Genomic DNA, 19,554 nt, shown 5'->3' on the forward strand with positions numbered 1-19,554 from the left:
CCTCACAGCTAACTTTTCCTAGTTTAGAACAAGAAAGTTTTGGTTATGTTGTCCCTTGGAGGCCTAGAGAACAAGATAGCCCATAATGAAGATGAAAAAGTCCACAATGGGAATTCAGATGGACGAGAATTAGACTAGCCAGTTCTATAGTTCAGGTGGGCCAGAAATGTCAGCACTGTAGGGCATGCTTAGATTCAGCTTGGCCAAGGAATGAAGTTTAGAAAGTCTTATAAGGCAGTATCCCTATATATTAAGAGATCAGGATTTAGGCAAGGAGGCTGAGAAAGTGTCAGTAGAGCATTCGTGGGACTAGAGGTTGATGTTTCAGATAGTCCCAAGGTAGAGAACTAAGGCAGGGGAAACGTAACTCATCTTGGAAGCCAGTAACAATAGCCTTATATTATCATGACCTGTACTATTCAAGATGGTAGCCACTGGCCACATGTGGCTATTCAGCACTTGAAATATGACTAGTACGACCAAGGAATTGAATTTTTAATGTTATTTAATTTAATTTACAATTAAATTTGAAAACTGTAATTGATCCAGTTATTATAAAACTTTTAAGTATGTTTGGAATAACTTGGGCATGTGAACCTACCTTTTCAAGTGTAAATTTTATTAAATCTGAATATAGACCAAGTATTTCTGATGAGAATTTAGCATCTAGATTGTGCTTTATGTATATGCTAGATTTAGAAGATTTAATACAAAATTTCGGTTATTATACACTGACATGTTAATATTTTGGATATATTGATTTAAATAAATATGAAAAGTAATTTTACCTATTTTATGTAGTTACTGGAAATTTTTTTTTTTTTGTATTTTGGTTCTATTCTTTTATTCTATCAATCAGTCAATCAATCATCTATCTTTTTTTTCCTTTTCTTCTGTAATTTTTTTAATTATTATTATTATACTTTAAGTTCTAGGGTACATGTGCATAACGTGCAGGTTTGTTACATATGTATACTTGTGCCATGTTGGTGTGCTGCACCCATCAACTCGTCATTTACATCAGGTATAACTCCCAGTGCAGTCCCTCCCCCCTCCCCCCTCCCCATGATAGGCCCCAGTGTGTGATGTTCCCCTTCCCAAGTCCAAATGATCTCATTGTTCAGTTCCCACCTATGAGTGAGAACATGCGGTGTTTGGTTTTCTGTTCTTGCGATAGTTTGCTGAGAATGATGGTTTCCAGCTGCATCCATGTCCCTACAAAGGACACAAACTCGTCCTTTTTTATGGCTGCATAGTATTCCATGGTGTATATGTGCCACATTTTCTTAATCCAGTCTGTCACTGATGGACATTTGGGTTGATTCCAAGTCTTTGCTATTGTGAATAGTGCCGCAATGAACATTCGTGTGCATGTGTCTTTATAGCAGCATGATTTATAATCCTTTGGGTATATACCCAGTAATGGGATGGCTGGGTCATATGGTACTTCTACTTCTAGATCCTTGAGGAATCGCCATCCTGTTTTCCACAGTGGTTGAACTAGTTTACAATCCCACCAACAGTGTAAAAGTGTTCCTATTTCTCCACATCCTCTCCAGCACCTGTTGTTTCCTGACTTTTTAATGATTGCCATTCTAACTGGTGTGAGATGGTATCTCATTGTGGTTTTGATTTGCATTTCTCTGATGGCCAGTGATGATGAGCATTTTTTCATGTGTCTATTGGCTGTATGAATGTCTTCTTTTGAGAAATGTCTGTTCATATCCTTTGCCCACTTTTTGATGGGGTTGTTTGTTTTTTTCTTGTAAATTTGTTTGAGTTCTTTGTAGGTTCTGGATATTAGCCCTTTGTCAGATGAGTAGATTGCAAAAATTTTCTCCCATTCTGTAGGTTGCCTGTTCACTCTGATGGTAGTTTCTTTTGCTGTGCAGAAGCTCTTCAGTTTAATTAGATCCCATTTGTCAATTTTGGCTTTTGTTGCCGTTGCTTTTGGTGTTTTAGACATGAAGTCCTTGCCCATGCCTATGTCCTGAATGGTATTACCTAGGTTTTCTTCTAGGGTTTTTATGGTTTTAGGTCTAACATTTAAGTCTCTAATCCATCTTAAATTAATTTTTGTATAAGGAGTAAGGAAAGGATCCAGTTTCAGCTTTGTACTTAACGGCTAGCCAGTTTTCCCAGCACCATTTATTAAATAGGGAATCCTTTCCCCATTTCTTGTTTTTCTCAGGTTTGTCAAAGATCAGATGGCTGTAGATGTGTGGTATTATTTCTGAGGACTCTGTTCTGTTCCATTGGTCTAGATCTCTGTTTTGGTACCAGTACCATGCTGTTTTGGTTACTGTAGCCTTGTAGTATAGTTTGAAGTCAGGTAGCATATGCCTCCAGCTTTGTTCTTTTGACTTAGGATTGTCTTGGCAATACGGGCTCTTTTTTGGTTCCATTTGAACTTTAAAGCAGTTTTTTCCAATTCTGTGAAGAAACTCATTGGTAGCTTGATGGGGATGGCATTGAATCTCTAAATTACCTTGGGCAGTATGGCCATTTTCACGATATTGATTCTTCCTATCCATGAGCATGGTATGTTCTTCCATTTGTTTGTGTCCTCTTTTATTTCACTGAGCAGTGGTTTGTAGTTCTCTTTGAAGAGGTCCTTTACATCCCTTGTAAGTTGGATTTCTAGGTATTTTATTCTCTTTGAAGCAATTGTGAATGGAAGTTCATTCATGATTTGGGTCTCTGTTTGTCTGTTGCTGATGTATAAGAATGCTTGTGATTTTTGCACATTACTTTTGTATCCTGAGACTTTGCTGAAGTTGCTTATCAGCTTAAGGAGATTTTGGGCTGAGATGATGGGGTTTTCTAAATATAGAATCATGTCATCTGCAAACAGGGACAATTTGACTTCTTCTTTTCCTAACTGAATACCCTTGATTTCTTTCTCTTGCCTGATTGCCCTAGCCAGAACTTCCAACACTGTGTTGAATAGGAGTGGTGAGAGAGGGCATCCCTGTCTTGTGCCAGTTTTCAAAGGGAATTTTTCCAGGTTTTGCCCATTCAGTATGATATTGGCTGTGGGTTTGTCATAAATAGCTCTTATGATTTTGAGATATGTTCCATCAATACCGAATTTATTGAGCATTTTTAGCATGAAGGGCTGTTGAATTTTGTCAAAGGCCTTTTCTGCATCTATTGAGATAATCATGTGGTTTTTGTCTTTGGTTCTGTTTATATGCTGGATTACGTTTATTGATTTGCATATGTTGAACCAGCCTTGCATCCCAGGGGTGAAGCCCCCTTGATCATGGTGGATAAGCTTTTTGATGTGCTGCTGGATCCGGTTTGCCAGTATTTTATTGAGGATTTTTGCATCGATGTTCATCAGGGATATTGGTCTAAAATTTTCTTTTTTTGTTGTGTCTCTGCCAGGCTTTGGTATCAGGATGATGTTGGCCTCATAAAATGAGTTAGGGAGGATTCCCTCTTTTTCTGTTGATTGGAATAGTTTCAGAAGGAATGGCACCAGCTCCTCCTTGTACCTCTGGTAGAATTCAACTGTGAATCCATCTGGTCCTGGACTTTTTTTGGTTGGTAGGCTATTAATTATTGCCTCAATTTCAGAGCCTGCTATTGGTCTATTCAGGGATTCAGCTTCTTCCTGGTTTAGTCTTGGGAGAGTGTAAGCGTCCAGGAAATTATCCATTTCTTCTAGATTTTCTAGTTTATTTGCGTAGAGGTGTTTATAGTATTCTCTGATGGTAGTTTGTATTTCTGTGGGGTCAGTGGTGATATCCTCTTTATCATTTTTTATTGCGTCTATTTGATTCTTCTCTCTTTTCTTCTTTTTATTAGTCTTGCTAGCGGTCTATCAATTTTGTTGATCTTTTCAAAAAACTAACTCCTGGATTCATTGATTTTTTGGAGGGTTTTTTGTGTCTCTATCTCCTTCAGTTCTGCTCTGATCTTAGTTATTTCTTGCCTTCTGCTAGCTTTTGAATGTGTTTGCTCTTGCTTCTCTAGTTCTTTTAATTGTGATGTTACAGTGTCAATTTTAGATCTTTCCAGCTGTCTCTTGTGGGCATTTAGCGCTATAAATTTCCCTCTAAACACTGCTTTAAATGTGTCCCAGAGATTCTGGTATGTTGTATCTTTGTTCTCATTGGTTTCAAAGAACATCTTTATTTCTGCCTTCATTTCGTTATGTACCCAGTAGTCATTCAGGAGCAGGTTATTCAGTTTCCATGTAGTTGAGCGGTTTTGATTGAGTTTCTTAGTCCTGAGTTCTAGTTTGATTGCACTGTGGTCTGAGAGACAGTTTGTTATAATTTCTGTTCTTGTACATTTGCTGAGGAGTGCTTTACTTCCAATTATGTGGTCAATTTTGGAATAAGTGTGATGTGGTGCTGAGAAGAATGTATATTCTGTTGATTTGGGGTGGAGAGTTCTGTAGATGTCTATTAGGTCCGCTTGCTGCAGAGATGAGTTCAATTCCTGGATATCCTTGTTAACTTTCTGTCTCGTTGATCTGTCTAATGTTGACAGTGGGGTGTTGAAATCTCCCATTATTATTGTATGGGAGTCTAAGTCTCTTTGTAAGTCTCTAAGGACTTGCTTTATGAATCTGGGTGCTCCTGTGTTGGGTGCATATATATTTAGGATCATTAGCTCTTCCTGTTGAATTGATCCCTTTACCATTATGTAATGGCCTTCTTTGTCTCTTTTGATCTTTGATGGTTTAAAGTCTGTTTTATCAGAGACTAGTATTGCAACCCCTGCTTTTTTTTGTTCTCCATTTGCTTGGTAGATCTTCCTCCATCCCTTTATTTTGAGCCTATGTATGTCTCTGCATGTGAGATGGGTCTCCTGAATACAGTAAACTGATGGGTCTTGACTCTTTATCCAGTTTGCCAGTCTGTGTCTTTTAATTGGACCATTTAGCCCATTTACAATTAAGGTTAATATTGTTATGTGTGAACTTGATTCTGCCATTATATTAACTGGTTATTTTGCTCGTTAGTTGATGCAGTTTCTTCCTAGCCTTGATGGTCTTTACATTTTGGCATGTTTTTGCAATGGCTGGTACCAGTTGTTCCTTTCCATGTTTAGTGCTTCCTTCAGGGCCTCTTGTGAGGCAGGCCTGGTGGTGACAAAATCTCTAAGCATTTGCTTATCTGGAAAGGATTTTATTTCTCCTTCACTTATGAAACTTAGTTTGGCTGGATATGAAATTCTGGGTTTAAAATTCTTTTCTTTAAGAATGTTGAATATTGGGCCCCACTCTCTTCTGGCTTGTAGAGTTTCTGCCGAGAGATCTGCTATTAGTCTGATGGGCTTCCCTTTGTGGGTAACCTGACCTTTCTCTCTGGCTGCCCTTAAGATTTTTTCCTCCATTTCAACTTTGGTGAATCTGGCAATTATGTGTCTTGGAGTTGCTCTTCTCGAGGAGTATCTTTGTGGCGTTCTCTGTATTTCCTGAATTTGAATGTTGGCCTGCCCTACTAGGTTGGGGAAGTTCTCCTGGATGATATCCTGAAGAGTGTTTTCCAACTTGGTTCCATTTTCCCCCTCACTTTCAGGCACCCCAATCAGACGTAGATTTGGTCTTTTTACCTAATCCCATACTTCTTGCAGGCCTTGTTCATTTCTTTTTCTTCTTTTTTCTTTAGATTTCTCTTCTCGCTTCATTTCATTTATTTGATCCTCAATTGCTGATACTCTTTCTTCCAGTTGATCAAGTCGGTTACTGAAGCTTGTGCATTTGTCACGTATTTCTCGTGTCATGGTTTTCATCTCTGTCAGTTCATTTATGGCCTTCTCTGCATTAATTATTCTAGTTATCAATTCTTCCACTCTTTTTTCAAGATTTTTAGTTTCTTTGCACTGGGTACGTAATTCCTCCTTTAGCTCTGAGAAGTTTGATGGACTGAAGCCTTCTTCTCTCATCTTGTCAAAGTCATTCTCCGTCCAGCTTTGATCCGTTGCTGGCGATGAGCTGCGTTCCTTTGCAGGGGGAGATGCACTCTTATTTTTTGAATTTCCAGCTTTTCTGCCCTGCTTTTTCCCCATCTTTGTGGTTTTATCTGCCTCTGGTCTTTGATGATGGTGATGTACTGATGGGGTTTTGGTGTGGGTGTCCTTCCTGTTTGTTAGTTTTCCTTCTAATAGTCAGGACCCTCAGCTGTAGGTCTGTTGGAGATTGCTTGAGGTCCACTCCAGACCCTGTTTGCCTGGATATCAGCAGCAGAGGCTGCAGAAGATAGAATATTGCTGAACAGCGAGTGTACCTGTCTGATTCTTGCTTTGGAAGCTTCCTCTCAGGGGTGTACTCCACCGTTTGAGGTGTGGGGTGTCGGTCTGCCCCTAGTGGGGGATGTCTCCCAGTTAGGCTACTCAGGGGTCAGGGACCCACTTGAGCAGGCAGTCTGTCTGTTCTCAGATCTCAGCCTCCGTGTTGGGAGATCCACTGCTCTCTTCAAAGCTTTCAGACAGAGTCGTTTGCATCTGCAGAGGTTTCTGCTGCTTTTTGTTGTTGTTGTTGTTGTTGTTGTTTAGCTGTGCCCTGTCCCCAGAGGTGGAGTCTACAGAGACGGGCAGGCCTCCTTGAGCTGCTGTGAGCTCCACCCAGTTCGAGCTTCCCAGCGGCTTTGTTTACCTACTTAAGCCTCAGCAATGGCGGGTGCCCCTCCCCCAGCCTGGCTGCTGCCTTGCCATTAGATCGCAGACTGCTGTGCTAGCAATGAGGGAGGCTCCGTGGGCATGGGACCCTCCTGGCCAGGTGTGGGATATAATCTCCTGGTGTGCCCGTTTGCTAAGACCCTTGATAAAGCGCAGTATTGGGGTGGGAGTTACCCAATTTTCCAGGTGTTGTGTGTCTCAGTTCCTCTGGCTAGGAAAAGGGATTCCCTTCCGCCTTGCGCTTCGCAGGTGAGGCTCTTGCTGGTCGGGCTGCAGCAGCTGACCAGCACCGATTGTCCGGCACTCCCTAGTGAGATCAACCCAGTACCTCAGTTGAAAATGCAGAAATCACCTGTCTTCTGTGTCGCTTGCGCTGGGAGCTGGAGACTGGAGCTGTTCCTATTCGGCCATCTTGCTCTGCCGCAGTTACTGGAAATTTTAAGTTACATATATGGTTTGCATTATATTTCTATTGGATAGCATTGGTCTAAGCTCAGCACATTACAGCCAGTTTTTTAAGTAATGTTTAGTTATTTTATTTTGTAAATAAGATTTTACTAGAATGCAGCCAAGCTAATTTATTAATGTGTTTTTATTAGCTGTTTTTGTCCTGCAGTGGCAGAGTTGAGTAGTTGTGACAGAGATCATCTGGCCTGCTGAACCTAAAATATTTATTTGACCTTTTAAGAAAAAGAGTGCTAAACCCTGGCCTTAACTCTTAAAGCAGAGGTCTTTTTATTGGGGCGCAATTGAGAAAGAAAGGAGTGGTAGCAGTCTCCTTTTTGTCTGTAGGCAGGTTATTTCTTATCCAGGGCACCTTTCCTCAAGCAACTATTATTTGCGATGTATGTGACTGACAATGGGTGTCACAGTATCAGCTTATTGGACCCTGACTTAACTGCTTCTGTCAGTCAGAATTCCAACAAGAAACAGATGGCAGCACTCAAGTTGAGGTAATTCGAGGAGGGTTTATGTTTATTTACAAAGGGACTCATAAAGATATGAGTAGGGTATAGGAAAACCACAGGTTTTGCCTACTAGGTCGCACGAGCCTAGTGCTAGCAGCAGCAGCAGCAGAGCTGTTACCATCTCTAGACCATAAGGGATTAGGAGAGAGAAAGATTACTGAATCTAGAAAGAGGTACTGTTTGTAGACTATGCTACCTTGAGAAGAGCAGTGAGCTTCATTGAAAGGACGAAGTCAGCCCAAGGTGGCCTCATAGAAGGGGAGCAGGAATAAGTGTATATCCTGACTTCATGCTTCTTCCTTTCCTTGATATGCCGAGACTCCCATTGGATTGAACCCAACTGAAGCCCTACTGATGTATATCAGGTCTGGGATTTGACTTTTACGAGCTAGTAAGCTAGTCTTACTGTATCATGGATGCTAGCAGAAGACAAGACTACTGGATCAGAGACGAAGGACTTTATTACTCACAGCACAGGCAGCAGTATGTGCATCAGCATATTGTGTTGGTTCTTATTCACCCTAGTTCCCGTTGAGGTGATACGGTGGACCCATATGGATGCACAGGTTTAGGTTGCAGCTGAGGAACACTGAGCTTGGGGAATCGGTCACTTTGATAGTAAGCAGTAATCAAACCTGTGCTTGTCCCAGAGGGAAACCTTACCTCATCCTTCAAGGTTGCTCACTGCAAACACAACCCTGAGAAGTGGCCCAGGTAAGGAGTTTAGGTCAAAGCCTTGCTTTTTTGGTATATACAGCAAGACATATTGAAGGACTGTCTCTTTGCAGCCCATATAGATCAGCATTCCAGGGAGAGCAGGGTGAAAGACCAGTAGAGGTGGATTTGGATTGGCAGATGGAAGATTCTGGCTTTCTGAGTCCATAGCATTAAATTCTTATTTGGATTACAGCCGAATCAGCAGTTCTGGCCTGTGATCAGGGTGCAATATTCCTATTGTTGTTTCTCCCATATTTTCTTAATCTGAAGGAAGGACCTAGTTCCACAGGACAATCTTCTTTAGGGTTGCAATATTAGAAATTAGTTCCTAATTGTGTGTGTGTATGTGGTTGGCAGCTGTTAACCAATAATACAAGATTTTGCTCTGTTACCACAATGCTCAACAATACACAAAATCCAAGCTCATCACTTGTTCTGTTTACCATCTCTCTCCAAATGAGGTAATCATAAAGAACTTTAAGCAGTCTATTACAGTATGTTAACTAGTATCCATGTATTATTTTACTTTTAACACACATTATCTTGCTATTTTGTGTTAACTGTCTTCTGGGGAATGGCCCCCTCATGTACTTTCTATCTGAGACCTACCCAGTCATTGAATGCCTATGGAGTTAGGTAAGCACACCATGATGCATTCTGGGAGTAAGGAGGCAGAGAAACCCTTCCAGAATTGTATTGAGCTTTTTTGAGAGTGCTCTGGCATTAAATAAAATATGTATTTTTTAAATAAGGAGCTTTTACATGTGATAACTGTGTTGAATACTTTGATGATTTTGCTTTTAGTAATATATATTGCTGTCTTCATCTTGGGGAACTAAACCAACCACAGGCAAAAATCTTTTGAGCATTGATTGCACCTCATAAAGGCCAGGTGTTCTCACATCTTTCAATTGATAGTAGGCATCCAGTGGCTCTTACCTGCACTGGATGTGTGTTCTATATTCGAGTGGCAGGAATAACTTCCTGTCAGACAGTGCTTGCACAGCAGCTAGACTTCAGGGACTAAAAAAGTTTTGTGGACTGAGTAAATGAATACATTCCTTTCGTGAATTTTAGTTATCACCTGATATCACTTAAACATATTACCACACCAATAGCTAAAATTTTCATGTAGAGTGTGTTGGTGTAATTAACAAGAGCAAGAAAATATACTTCATTTGTATTGGCGTAATAACAGACTCATTTGGTCATTAGTTTTATTTTAAAATTGTGTAGTAGTCATATAACTGCAGTCTTTCCCTTACGGTTTCTAACTTGGATTGTTTGCTTTAAGACTTCATATTGTTAAGTAAAGTTACTCAACATTATCAGTAGAGTTTTGTGTGGACTTGAGTTTATAAAGGAGCAAAAGAAGTCATTTTAGTTCTAAGGCTTTGATTTTTAAGAAGTAGGTTTGGAATTTATTAATTTATGTTAGTTGATGACATCTGCTGGCTGAGGCATAATGTAGCTCAGCTTTATTAGAGACCGTGAAAACCATGCCTTGAAAAGAAAGTAAATGAGAGCCTGATGCTGTGACCTGTGTGTGAAATCTGAGAATTCCTCAAACTAGCCAATTCTTAAGGACCAGAGGAAATCCAAGAGCAGAAGAAAAGACCCAGGAATCAAGAGGAAAGGACTTGTGGTATGCTAGATGGTCATGGGCTATGATCTCGCCCTCTATCATTTTAGATTTCAAAGTTAAAATATTTTAGAGGGCTTTTCCATTTGACTTATTATAAAATTGTATTTCCAGTAAGAAATAGTATTTGCTTTATAGAAGTTTATTAACCAGTTTTGTTTGAGCTGATCTGTTCAGATAGTGAAGGTAACTCTTATTACTCTTGATTTTAATAATCTCAGAGGGGACATGTTCAGAGGTTTATTACTGACATCAGATAGCATGATTTATGAATATGATATATTTGCTTGTCTATTGTAAGAGTGCAGCTATTTGGTGATATTTAACATTGAGTTTTTACTGTGTGCTAGATACTGATTTAAGAAATTTACAAGTGTTACTTCATTTACATCTCGCAATAATCTTATAAAATAGGCATTATTACAATTTTTCTGATGAAGAAAAAGAGGTCAAGAGAAGTTAATTTGCCCAAGGTTACTCAGCTAATAAGTGTTAAAGCTTGTATTTAGGTCTGGAAAGTACATTCATAGGAATAGATCATCTCAAAAGGAAACATACCCCAAGTCAAAAGGAAAGCATCTGATATCTTCAGCCATTTTCATAGTCAAATATTAAGTATTTTTCTTTAATTTTTTTTTCTATTTTCACCGGTTATAGTATTTAATCTGCCTTTAACTTTTTCTGTTTTTGCTTTTACATGGAAGTTTTATGCTTTTAGTAATGTTTTTATTTTCAATAAACTGTATATTTGAGGGATTCTCTAGTTTTAAATTTTTAATTATTTTGTTTTTTTAAAAAATAAGGAATACTTTTCGTAACTAATTTGAAGGTACATAAATCTCAATAAACTTTTGCATATGTATACACCCCTGTAGCCACCACCTAGATCAAGATATAGAAAATTTTTAGCACCCTGCAGGGCTCACGCCCTGTCAGTACCCTCACCATCACCTAGACCCTCATCCCTGTGTAACCATTTTCCTGACTTTTATTTCCATTTGTGACTTTTACCTGTTTGAGGACTTCTCTAAATGTGATTGAACACTATGCGCCCTTGTGTTTGACTACTTTCACTCAGCCTGATGCGCATTAAATATCCAGGTAGTTGTATATATATCAGTACTTTGTTGTTTTTTTAATGCTATATAGTATTCCAGCCTGTGAGTATACCACAGTTTATCCATTTCTGCTATTCATGGCTATTTGGTGTTTTCAGCTTTGGGCTACTGCAAATCAAGCTGCTGTGAACTGTCTTGTACATGTCTTTCAGTAGACATAAGCACTCATTTCTATTGGTGTATACCTGGGAGTGGAATTGTTATGTCATAGATATATGTATGTTTAGCTTTGGTAGGTGTGACAATTAGCCATATGTTTTTCTAAATTTGTTTTGTATACTGATAACCTATGATTTACCAGAATATTCTCATTTCTGTTAATAGTGTTTTAAAAAAACATTTGGGAAGGGGATCAAATTAGGGAAATAGATTTCAGATTGTTATACCAATCTATAGGTAGTGCTATGTAGAAAACTTTGTTATTTTTTACTTATTACTTTGTTAATACTTCATTAATTCTACCTTGTTCATAGACTAATACTAGGCTCTGTCAGACGAAATAATGAAGTACAGCCCTGCTTAAAGAAACTTACGGTTTAGTCAGAAAGGCAGGAGGATGAAAGATAAGCAATATAAGGCAGTGTGTCAGTGGCATATGATTTGTATAGACAATATGTGCTCTGGGGTGGTGAAGAGTAGTCACTAGACTGGAATGATTGGATTGCAAAAGGTTTCATGGAAGAAGGAAACTCAGATGAGCCTTGGTGAGTGGTTAGAATTGGATTGGAAGGAATGGTTCATCATGAACAATGTTATTGGAAGGTGAAAAAAGCTTGTTGGGTAACTAAATTGGCCTGGCTGAAATGAAAAATTTGAGTTGGGGGTGATGGGACAATAGTTGGAAAAGTAGGTTGTGGTCAAGCTTTGGAAAACTTTAAATGCCAGGCTAAGATTTTGTTTGTTTGATTGGTTTTGTTTTGTTTTTGAGGACCCAAAGCATCAGAATTGTACCAACTATTCTCTTTCCTATTCCATTTTCCCTTGACAACATGAACTGACGAGGAACAAGGTGAAGGAGTTTGATTGGACTTTAGGGATAATATAACTCCCTTAAAAGAAGTGTTAAAATTGAAGGAGAGATTTTACACATGGCAAGTAGCATAAAAAAATGGGAATTGTAAGAATTAGTATAGATGATTTTTGACTGGGGAAAGTGGTAAAGCCCTTCTATGAAGTATGTGATGAATTGTACTACTTCTGAGAGCCCTTTCTTCTCTTAAAATCTTACGGTAAGAATTTTTGAAGAATCATATTTCAAGAACTTTTTTTCTTCTTCCACATTAGCATCTTCAGATAATAAGAAACCGATACCTAATGAAGCTTCTGCTAGAAGTGAAAGAGACACATCAGACCTAGAACAAAATTGGTCATTGCAAGATCATTATAGAATGTATTCACCCATAATATACCAAGCCCTCTGTGAGCATGTGCAGACTCAGATGTCACTGATGAATGACTTGACTTCAAAGAACATCCCTAATGGAATTCCTGCTGTACCATGCCATGCTTTATCTCACGCTGGTGAGTATGAATGCTGTTTAAAAATCATGAGTGTAAGTTCTAATTAAATTGCTTGGTTATTGTATAAAAAGTAAGATATGTGATTGATTTTTTCTCCCTCTTACTTACAGAATCTCAGGCAACTCCTCATTCTAGTTATGGCTTATGTACCTCCACCCCAGTCTGGTCACCTCAGCGGCCACCCTGCCGTCCACAGGTTCATTCTGTACGTACAGTTTGTATACTACATAAGTAACTATTCACTTATAGCAGTCATTTGGGAAGGACTGTTGAATTTATTGATTGTAACTTAATGCACTAGGATTTAAAGATCAGTTGTTTATTTATTTATTTATTTATTTATTTATTTATTTATTTTTTGCTATAAAAGTTTTACCTATTTATGGCCAGGCACTGTGGCTCATGCCTGTAATCCCAGCCCTTTGGGAGGCCGAGGTGGGTGGATCACGAGGTCTGGAGTTCAACACCAGCGTGGCCAACGTGGTGAAACTCCATCTCTACTGAAAATACAGAAATTAGCTGGGTATGGTGGCACATGCCTGTAATCCCAGCTACTTGGGAGGCTGAGGCAGGAATTGCTTGAACCGGGACCGAGGAGGGGGAGTTAGCAGCAAGTGAGATCGTGCTACTGCACTCCGGTCTGGGCTACAGAGTGAGACTCTGTCTCAAAAAAAGAAAGAAAAGTTTTACCTATGTTTTAATGACAATAATGAAGAAGACAATAATGAAGGAGAAAGAGGGAAAGAGATCATTAGAGGGAAAGAGATCAGTAGGGGGAAAAAAAAATCAACCATACTGACCACCCAAGTACAACTCCTTTTAACACGCTGATAGAGTTCTTTCCAATCGTTTAATCATCTGTACAGGTTTTAGTTTCTGGTTTGTATTTGTTAACTTTGCTTTCCTTTTAAAATAAAGTTATAAGTAAACTTTATGCAGTCTTATATACTGCTTCTTTCACTTAATACTTTATTTAAAACATGTTTATTAATATATACCCTTTGTGAATTTTTAATACCTTGTTAATACTGTATTTTGTGGATATACCATAGTCTATGTAACTACTATATGGTTAGGAGTAGTAACCATATATTTGAGTTTGTTGTAATTAGTATTATTATTAATAAGCAAGTTTCTAATATCAGAAACTTACTAATATTTTTAGCTTCAAAGTAAGTAAGTTGGATTTTTTCCTCAGTACAATAAAGATTCTTGTTTTTTAAAGCTTAGTTTACCCTGTAATATGGGAGCATTACAAGGCCATGACTAAAATAGACTGTTTACAAATACCACAGATGGTTTAAAAGCATCAAAAATTAGTCCACTTTGGGAAATTACATCATAAGAAAATTTAAGTTCAAACATACAATAAGCTTTTGCACAAACATATTTACAGAGATGTTTCAGCAGTGAAAAACTGGCTGTTACTTAAATGTCTAACCGTATGGGAGTAGTTATACAGACTACAGTATATCCTCAAAATATAGTAGTAACTACTTATTAAATATTCACAAAACAAATATATTAATAAACTTTTAATAAATATATTTCATATATTTGAGTTTGTTGTAATTAATACCTACAAATGAATGCTCATACTTCTGAAGACGTGTTTTTCTCTTTCTTCAGGAAGTTCAAACTGATGGTGACAGTCAGTTTGCATCACAAGATAAAACAGTTTCTACAACCTGTACTGATATTCTAAGGAATTCATTTAATACCAGTCCTGGAGTTCCATGTAGTCTGCCCAAAACTGACATATCAGCTGTTCCAACATTGCAGCAACTGGGCTTTGTTAATGGAATTCCGCCACAACAAGGAGTTCATAAGGAAACAGACCTACTAAAATGTTTTCAAACATATTTGTCTCTTTTTCGATCTCATGGAAAAGAAACACATCTGGACAGTCAGACACACCGAAGCCCTACTCAGTCACAACCAGCTTTCTTGGCCACTAATGAAGAAAAATGTGCCAGAGAGAAAATTAGAGAGACCACAAGTGAAAGAAAGGATTTAAACATATGTGTGCGAGATACAAAAACAGTCAAGGATGTACAGAAGGCAAAAAATGTGAATGAGACAGCTGAAAAAGTTAGAATTATAAAATATTTGTTGGGAGAGCTCAAGGCCCTGGTAGCAGAACAAGGTAGATGGGACTTATAATTTTCTGTAGTATGTATGGTGTTATACTAAATAGCAATGTCATATTATTTAGCTATCATTTAAATGGAGTTTGTGGTGTTTTCCATAGAACTGTGTTTTGAGCTAGTAAGAAAATGAGTTCTACTTACTGTATTCTTATTTTTTAAGGTTTTGATCCCTTCTTTCCTGTGGATTTCAAATGTGTTTGAGAATATCAAACATTCAGTGTTTTGCTTGCAAGTGTGTATTTATTCTACTAGGTAATAGACCTTGAAAAGATTCAACAAAGAGAACTTATACAGATAAAAATTTTAATTAGAGAACGCCTATAAATGATTAACTTCCTGAGTAGACTGATTATTCTTTCTATTTTAAAAAGATGCAGAGAATTCCTGTCATTTCTTTAATAGCCAACTGTTAGGTTGTTTAACAAATCTCGCTTTGAGAAGTAACCCATACCTTCTTAATGCCCTTTTCAGTTTATTTTTAGGACTTTTTTTCTTAAGAGAAATGTTTCTGAGCCAGATTATATTCATTTGTTTCCATTCTGTATGTGTATTCTATAGTAATGACTTTTGCTTGAAATGAGTTACAGTTTTGTCATCTTAGAAAACACAGTAATTGATTGTGGAAGCATTGATTGAATACCTAACGTTTGCAGACAAAAAATCTTAAAATGCTATATGAATGTAGCACCATTAAACCAAAGATTTAGTATATTAAAATTGCTGTGTTTTCAGCCTTCAACTTATTACCATTTTCACAATCAGATACATAATCATGGTAATAATAATACTATTGGCTGTCATTTATTGAACACTTACCATGTGCCCAGCACAGTGCTAAGTGTTTTATGTGCATTATCTCATTTAATCCTCCCAGCAGCCCTATGTGGTACTGTTACCACTCCCATTTTACTGATGAGGAAACTGAGACTTGGAGAAACAGTACCTCATTTAATCTTCTCACCAATCCTGTAAGGTACTGTTTTTACTGTTTTTATCTCCATTTAACCATGAAGAAACCAGGTTTCAAGAGTTAAGTAATTGAGATGCTGGTCAAAGGATACACGCTTTCAATTAGGTAGGAGGAATAAGTTAAAGAGATCTACTATATAACATTATAACTATAGTTAACAATATTTTATTAAAAATTACTGAGAGAGTAGATTTTAAGTGTTTTTGCTATAAAAAATGATAAATATGTGAGGTAATACATATGTTAATTAGCTCTATTTAACCATCCCAATGTATACATATTTCAAAACATATTGTACATGATAAATTTATACAATTTTTCTTTGTTGATTTAAATGAATAATTTTTTACAAAAAGATTAATTTGTTTTAAAAAAATGAGTTAAATACTTGACCAAGGTTATAGCTCCAGACAGTGGTGGAGCCCAGGTCCCAGCCTCCAAAGCCTATGAGTGAAACTGCTCTACGAAAGATTGGTAGAGGGCCAGCGCAGTGTCTCACAGCTGTAATCCCAGCACTTTGGGAGGCCGAGACAGGCAAATCACCTGAGGTCAAGAGTACAAGACCAACCTGGCCAACATGGTGAAACCCCATCTCTACAGAAATACAAGAGCCAGACATGATGGCTGCTACCTGCAATCCCAGCGACTCAGGAGGCTGAGGCAGGAGAGTCGCTTGAACCCGGGAGGCAGAGGTTGCAGTGAGCCGAGATTGCACCACTGCACTCCAGCCTGGGCAACAGAGCGAGACTCCGTCTCTAAATAAATAAATAAAAATTGGTAGAAGACTGCTTGATAATTGAACACAGTTGTTTACTGTGTATATGTACTTTTCATCAGGATGTTAAAATATCTGTGAAACTGAATACATTTTGTAACTTAGAATATACTTTCAACCTGTTGGTTATCAGATAATTAATAAATAATTTTAAGTACTTTTAGCCCATAGTAAATATGAATGGGAATGAGGGGCAAAGATAAAAGGCAAAAGAATTAATATCTGCCTTCCATGCCTGTGTCTGTTTGCAGTCTTCAAAAACATCCACTCTCCACAATTATTAACAACCCTTTGATGTCACATGAAATGAGATGTGGTGGCTTGTGTTCAATCTACTTTAGAAAATTAAATAATGAAACTATCTTAGCGGACCCTTACTCAATATTTTGCCATATTAACCCCCTAAAGTGAACTGTTTGCTTATGCTAGGATCAAAGGTTATATTATAAATGTTAATACTATAACCAATTATAGGAAACCCTATAGCAATCATAGGAGTCCACTGTGGCCCTTGGTAAGTATGCACTAAGAAATTTGTGTAAGTCACATTCCTACTTGACTCCTGAACTAAAAAAAAAAAAAAAAAAAAAAAAAATTCACTTATGTAATAATCCTGTGATTTAAGATTAATCTTTAGTTTACTGAACTTAATTTCTTTAGAATTCTGAGGAAGCAAATACCAGCAGCATGAAAGAGAAAAATGGAACCTGTATAATAGATTTATAAATAATTGAGTTGAATTTATAACAAGAATGTACATATCTATAAAGATTTTCTTTTTTAGTAATATATACTAATAATCTTGTCCAAAAATATAATACTGATTTTACTCATTTCTGTTTCCTTTTATAGAGGATTCAGAAATTCAGAGGTTGGTTACAGAAATGGAGGCATGTATATCTGTACTTCCAGCAGTAAGTGGAAACACAGATATTCAAGTTGAGATAGCACTGGCCATGCAACCATTAAGAAGTGAGAATGCTCAGTTACGAAGGTAAGAATTGCTCTTGGAATATTTTTGTCTGTATGCAAAGATGTCTCCAGGCCAGAACAAAGGTGCCAAATGATAAACCTAGGACTTCATAAGTAAAATTGATTTGCTGTCTTACTGTATTTCTACTTTTCTTCCTCATTTTTCAGAGATTTCCAGCATTCTCCAGGTCTTCCTTTACTTCTGCCCCCTTGTACGTATTTTCTCCCACTTCCTTTACCCCTGTTGTCACTTAGTAGTGTGTAGGCAGGAAAATGAAGTACCTCTGTACGTTTATCAGACTAGTCTAAGTTATGCTGCAGGAACAAACTTCTAAATCTCATTTGCATAGCACAGCAAGTTTCTTTCTCATGCCAAGACTAACATGGATCATTGGTGGCTCTTTCATCCTGTGACTCAGGATCCAGACTCCCTCCATTTTATGAAGCCACTGTCTCAGTATGTGTTGTCCAGGAAAAAGAGAATGTGGATATGGCAACAGGGAGGAGTCTTACATCGCTCAACCCAGAAGTGATCATTTCGCTACCACTTATATTTTATAGGCTGAAACAAGGCACAAGGCCCTGCCTAATAGAAAGGTCTGGGACATTGTATTAAAAACAAACTGTTTTTCTTCTGCCCTCACACAACAATTGACACAGAACACTTCCATGACCAAATGTGTAGGGATTTCTCCCCACCAGCAAGCAAACAATCACTTCTGCAACAGACACCAGTGGGGTGTCCTCCAGTTCAATTCCAACACCGTCTACCTGGAAATAGTATCAGATCCCACAGGTTGAGGGCCCAGTTCCACAAGACTGAGCTCTACTTCCAATGCCAATGACAAGCCCCAGGTTGTTTTGCCTGTGTTTGTGACTGACTGACTATAAATTGAAGTTCCCTTGACCTCCTTCCTTGGGTTCAGTTAATTTCCTAGAGTGGCTCACAGAACTCATGGAAACACTTAAGTTTACCACTTTATTATAAAGGATATTGTAAAGGATACAGATGAAGAGATGCAAAGGGCAAGGTATTGGAGAAAAGGCGTGGACCTTCTATGCCCTCGGTGGATGCACAACCCCCTAGTAACCACCATGTGTTTATCTGGAAGCTCTCCATACCCTGTCCTCTTGGGCCTTTTATGGAGGTTTCATTGGATAGTCATGGTTGAATCATGGACAACTGTGAAGAAATGTGATTTGACAAAAAGGGTATGATCTAATACAAATAGATAGAGTGTGGAAACCCAAGAAGTTCTGTCCGTTCAAATTTTTTGGCCTCTCTGTGGAACATTCCTTTCTCCTCAGTTTGAGGCAGGTCCCCTTCGGAAATGGGGTTCTTATGACCTACAGACAGACAAGGTAGGTCAGAGAATTTCCTTATGGCCAGCAGTAAGAAAGGTGGGAGAAAATTAGAGTGTATTTTTAGTTCCTATGGCCTACCATGGGGAGGAAAAAGGAGCATGTGAAAGGATGGCAAGAGAAGATTAGAGAGAGAGATTCTGTTTTCTGAGGCCTGCTTCTGAGGCCTAAAGTACTTGAATATTAACAAATGACTGTCTTTCACCTTTATCACTGAAGCTGGTCTGAAGCTGCTTCAGGAACCAGGGACAAAAGGCCAAATACTTTAATAAAAGGTATGTTTTTGGTTTTGACTGCTTAACAGATAACAAAGGCTGTGGGCATTGACAGCCAGGAACTGTGAATGAAAACATATATATATGTATATGTATGTGCATATAAACATATATATGTATATGTATGTGTATATATACATATATGTGTGTTTATGTGTATATATGCATATATGTGTGTGTTTATGTGTATATATACATATATGTGTGTGTATATATACGCAGTGACAAACATACATGCACACATACCACACATTTATATACAATATGTATATATATAAAATAATGTCATAGATATATAATTTTTCCATACTTCTATACACCCAGGAAGGAAAGGAGAACCTTAGTAAGCACTAGTTTAGCCCCACCACACTTAGACATAGGAAAAAGTTAAATTCTTTGATATTTTTTCTTTTGGTCATCTTAACTTGTTGGAATTACATTCTTAATT

The 19,554-nt window shown here is 37.9% G+C and overlaps 1 protein-coding gene across 4 annotated transcripts in view; it reads left to right on the forward strand.

The window, feature by feature from the left end:
- LOC105470263 (coiled-coil domain containing 14) overlaps window positions 1-19,554 on the forward strand; it is a 54,406-nt gene that overhangs the window by 6,022 nt on the left and 28,830 nt on the right. For all 4 annotated transcript variants that reach the window (XM_071092339.1, XM_011722060.2, XM_011722061.2 and 1 more), the window contains 4 exons: window positions 12,366-12,602; window positions 12,713-12,807; window positions 14,232-14,748; window positions 17,350-17,491. In XM_071092339.1, the coding sequence (XP_070948440.1) occupies window positions 12,366-12,602; window positions 12,713-12,807; window positions 14,232-14,748; window positions 17,350-17,491 (991 nt within the window). The remainder of the gene's footprint in view (window positions 1-12,365; window positions 12,603-12,712; window positions 12,808-14,231; window positions 14,749-17,349; window positions 17,492-19,554) is intronic.

This window comes from Macaca nemestrina, chromosome 2, assembly GCF_043159975.1.
Source record: "Macaca nemestrina isolate mMacNem1 chromosome 2, mMacNem.hap1, whole genome shotgun sequence".
Classification (NCBI taxonomy): domain Eukaryota; kingdom Metazoa; phylum Chordata; class Mammalia; order Primates; family Cercopithecidae; genus Macaca; species Macaca nemestrina.